The 4,594-nt window shown below is 37.7% G+C and overlaps 1 protein-coding gene across 5 annotated transcripts in view; it reads left to right on the top strand.

The window, feature by feature from the left end:
* Positions 1–4,594, top strand: part of RBBP8 (RB binding protein 8, endonuclease) — a 73,697-nt gene continuing 69,103 nt past the window's right edge. The window contains exons 1-2 of one of the 5 annotated variants that reach the window (XM_006920032.3): positions 1–288; positions 2,937–3,143. In XM_006920032.3, the coding sequence (XP_006920094.1) occupies positions 3,035–3,143 (109 nt within the window). In that variant the 5' untranslated portion in view covers positions 1–288; positions 2,937–3,034. Of the gene's footprint in view, positions 293–557; positions 689–832; positions 852–2,936; positions 3,144–4,594 lie in introns of those variants that run through there. The other 4 variants (XM_015595728.2, XM_015595729.2, XM_025038580.1 and 1 more) reach the window with 4 other exon arrangements.

Here is a 4,594-nt window from a genome sequence, read left to right as displayed (position 1 = left end):
CGCCTCACTCTGAGAGCAGAGGAAGGGCGTGACGTCCCAGAAAGTCCCGCGTGACGTCGCACGGGCTCCAGGCGGGGCCGGTCCGGCCGCCTCCGACCCTGGAAGGCGGTTTTCGGGACCTCCCTCATCTTAGGAAAATGCAGGCTGCCCTGAGGCGTTGGCTTTCCCGCTAGGCTTTGGCAGATTAGTGAGAGAAAGAGAAGAAAAGCGCGCCGTCTCTTCACAGCCCCGGAGCGAGCCCGCTTCCTTACCGGAGTTTTCAAGAATCTCGAGGCAATCTTGGAAGCCGTAAGTAAGAGGAACCTCTTTCCCCAACCCGGAGCGCTGGGTCACAGGGGCCACTTCCGGTCTGAAGTTGCGCGCTGACCGAAGGCGTTTGGCCCCCGGGGTGGGGGTGGCCGTAAGGCTCTGGCGCTGAGTCTGAGGAAGTAGGCTGGGGCCAGCCTAAACGTGGCTGGACAGGAGGGAAAACAGGTTCCTGGCCAGTGCAGTTTTTTGGTTTCCCGCGCAGGCTGAGGAATGCCTGCCAACGCCCAGCCGCTCCGCGCATGCGTCCCCTGCCGCCCTGCGCGGGGGCTCCCCTTGCTCTTTCCGCACCACTCCAAAAGTTAGCTTGTGGAGCGTTTGCGGAAGGAGAGGCTGATGGCCTAAGGTCCGGGGATGGGAGCCTTGGACTTCTGCTTTGCTAGTAAGAGAACCGCTCAAAGTCCCAGGCTGTTTAGAGCTCCTTTTACTGGAGGCGCGGCTCTTGCCTTAACCTTTGTGAGAATACGTATGAGGTGACAGGAGAGAAATATTTTATTGAGCACCTTCAGTGTGATGATTTATGCTGTCACAGGATGTACAGACAGGTATTATATTACTATAGACTTTTGAGCCCAGAATGCAACTTCAGAGGCAAGATGCACATTCCTGAGATAATAAAGCGCAACATCGTGCAGCGAATAACGGTTCATTGCCAAAAGAGATGCCAAGAAAAAGTGCTAGGCCTGCAGGATAGGTAGGAGATGGTTTTGTGAGCCAGAATTGGCAAGTTTAGTATTGATATTTTGTTTCTATGTGAGGAGAATTTTTTTACTGCCTCTAAAGATATATTTCTTAAGGGACACTTTTTACACTATTGATTTTAAATCATTTAACACTATCCATTTTTTAATTCATTAAAGTAACTAAAACTCTGTTTTACACTATTTACTTAATAGAAATAATTATTTTACCTTTTTTTGTCTACTTAGTAGTATTTTGTAGTTAATTGGCAACACAACTTGAGTTCTAGCCGTGACAAAGCCGTGTCGTAGCAATGTGACCTTGGCGAGTCAATCTGTTAAACCTGGTTCTCCATCTCCAAAATTAAATTAATAATAGTAGCTGTTTTATGGAGGTGTTCTGAAGATTAGATTAAAAATGAATAAAAAACATGATCCTTAGCTAGGTGTAGATCCAGAAGAGAGAAAGCGAAATCAGGGGGATCATTTCACAAACTACATAAATATCTAAACAATGTACTATATAGTTGAAACTAATAATAAAATAAAATTTAAAAAGACACGATCCTTGGTATATAGTGAACACTTAATAAATGATGAGGGAGACACTAGAATTATGAACCTCCTCATGTACCCATCCATTGCCCAGCTAATAATTATCAAAGTTCAGCACTTGTTTCATGTTTCTACCCAACATCAACTTTTTGTTTGTTTCAGCTGGAGTATTTTAAAGCAGATCTCAGAGAACATGTCAGTTTACCTGTAAACACCTCAGTATCTTTATATATCTCTTTAAGAGATAAAGGACCTTTTATTTTTTTTAATATAACCACTTCATTATACCCAAGGAAATTAGAAATAATTCTCTAATATCTAAAATCCTGTACATGTTTGGTTTTCATTGATTATCTCAAAAAAGTATGATCACAGTTTTTGAAAGCTTAATAAAAGTGTTTTTAATTTTGTAGGGCTTTACAGTTTACCAAGTGACTTCACACATAATCTTTTTTAGAAATATCACTGCTTATTTTAATCTCTATCAAAAACCTCAAGAAATAGTTAGCAAGAGACATTTAAATCAGTTTGGGCACTTGTTAGCTATAGTAAGGCTAAGGAGCCAGGTGTGAGGTTTAGTAGACTTGTTAATCATTTTACTTTTTTGATGGTAGCTAGTTAATGGTTTCAGTTTAAGAACACGTGAAAGTATTTATTAATTCACCTGAACTTAATAGCCTGTTGCTTCCTTCAGGGCTATGCATATAATAAACTTAATTATTTACCTTTACTCTGAAAGGGGCACAAAATACCTTTACCCTAGTTGCCTTGTTATTAGATGTTTCTGTATTCATAGATCTTTGCTGTGTCTGTATATTGCTCACTGATTGCTCTTATTATGAGAAAGGTGTTAAGATACTCATGTGTTAATACATCAGTCATCTTTCTTGCTCTTTATAATGTGTGTCTGTAGGTATGGATGTATATACATTAAGTCAAGAATATTTCAGAATGTTTTTCAGTTTTTGGTTCAATGTATTGTTGTACTCTATCAACTCAAAGGTTTAAAAAGCAGTAAATTCTTTCCGAATGGTGAATCAATACTGACCATGAATGATTACAAACTTCTCTATATCAGAATCCTTTCGATTTAAATTTTAATTTAGGTAATTATTTCCTTCTAAGAGGAATAAGAGACAATTTGCCTGAAAATTTAGGTTAACAAAAGTCCAGATTACTGAAGTCAGGGCTTATCTCAGCATTATCATATTTCCTCACTTCCCACCACCCAAATTATCAAAATCATTGATGGTACCTGGGACGTCAGGCCCCTTCTTCCAGTCTCAGGTAAATAAGGAAAACTTGAGAACAGCTCGCTGGAGCTGAAGTCATCCTGACTTCAAATTACACAAAGGTAAATGCAGAATTTATTTATGTTGCTGTCTGTCATTTCAGGTATTTCAACTGTCTAAAGACAACTTTATACATATATAATGTAAAAGAAAAGATCAGAAAACATTAGGCACATAGAAGTGTGGAGTATATTAAGCAAAATGAACATCTCTGGAAGCAGTTGTGGAAGCCCTAGTTCTGCAGATATATCTAATGACTTCAAGGATCTCTGGACAAAACTGAAGGAGCATCATGATAAAGAAGTACAAGGTAAAATTTTTTCTTCAATACTTATAGCAGTATTCTGTTGAGACAGTAATAATAATTTGGTATGACAGTTAAAGATCTCATTTTTAAGGGACCTTTACTATTGTAATTTTTCGTGCTTCATTTTTATGAGTTGTTGCTTTTTAACTATAGGCAACTACTAAGGTATGTAGCTCTTGCACAATTTGTAGTTATTTACTTGAGGTGATATGTGTGGTATGATATAAAGGGCATAGAAAGTTTTAACTGAAGACCTGGATTTGAATTCTTATTTCATTTATCTACTTGCTTTGTAATCTCAGCCAAGTTACATAACTTCTAAACTTAATTTTCTTCTGTAAAATTGTTCACAGGATTATTTACGGACACAAAAATACTACATAAGTCATTTGACAAATGTTTGAGAATTTATTTACTACCAGTACTGAGATACAAAAGTAAATGACAGTTTACCTTCAGAGAGCCTGCAGTCTAATAGAGTCATGTAAACAGATCATTACAGTATAATGAAATAAGCACTTAAAAGGTTCATATGAAGTATAATGAGTGAACACAGGCTTGAACTGTTGTGGTTGGGATGAGTATATATTATTTGCGATTGTGTTAAAATGGAGTGCATGTAAAGGAATTTTCTATTAAAACCAAACTCAGGGTTTGATTACTAAGTTTTAATATACATATCTAATTCTATAACTTTAATGTAATATGTTTTTTCCTATGTGTGGGCAATGCTTTCTATTATATTTGTTTCTTGCAACAATAGATTTAATTCTATAGTGCTTTATAGTTTTAACATTACACCAGGGCGCCATTAAAACTGATCTACCTAAATCTAAAGTAAAATTTGTGGGTCTTGTTGGAACTTACCCTTGGTACATTGAGTTTCTGGCAAAACCTCATAATGGATTCATTGATTAATGGATTCTGAAATATGAACCCCAGAATTATTCTTGCAAGCCCCAGCGTATTTGGAGATACTTGTTCAAGAAATGTTTTTCGGGCACTTAACTATGTACCAGACCTTGCGAATAAAAATGAATCATATACAGTCCTTGTTTTAAGGGATTTTGTAGTGCACTATGTTATCTGAGAATATAAAGGAAATGACAGGAGTATACTGAGGGGAGGGGAGTAGTGTTAGACCAGGCTTTACAATTGAATTAAGTTTAATTAATCAGTATGTATTATGCTGAAGGCATGGTTGTCATCATGCCTTGTCTTTAGGATTAAATCAAAACTTTCATCTTGTGACTATTCCATTCATCGCAAATGGATGGAAGTAGTCCATTGTTAAGGAAGAGGCCATGTGTTGGAGTGGTTAAATCTGAATTCTGAATCTACACTGCCGATCTTCAAAAGCCGTATATGTAAAGCATTTGTAAGAGTGTCTGGCACATAGTAAGCAATATACATGTTAACTTGCTATTATTCTGAAGCAGGAACTATTATGTACT

This window comes from Pteropus alecto, unplaced genomic scaffold (genome assembly GCF_000325575.1).
Source record: "Pteropus alecto unplaced genomic scaffold, ASM32557v1 scaffold146, whole genome shotgun sequence".
Taxonomy (NCBI): domain Eukaryota; kingdom Metazoa; phylum Chordata; class Mammalia; order Chiroptera; family Pteropodidae; genus Pteropus; species Pteropus alecto.
Note: the sequence above shows the minus strand (reverse complement) of the source record. Positions and strands in the feature narration are given on the sequence as shown.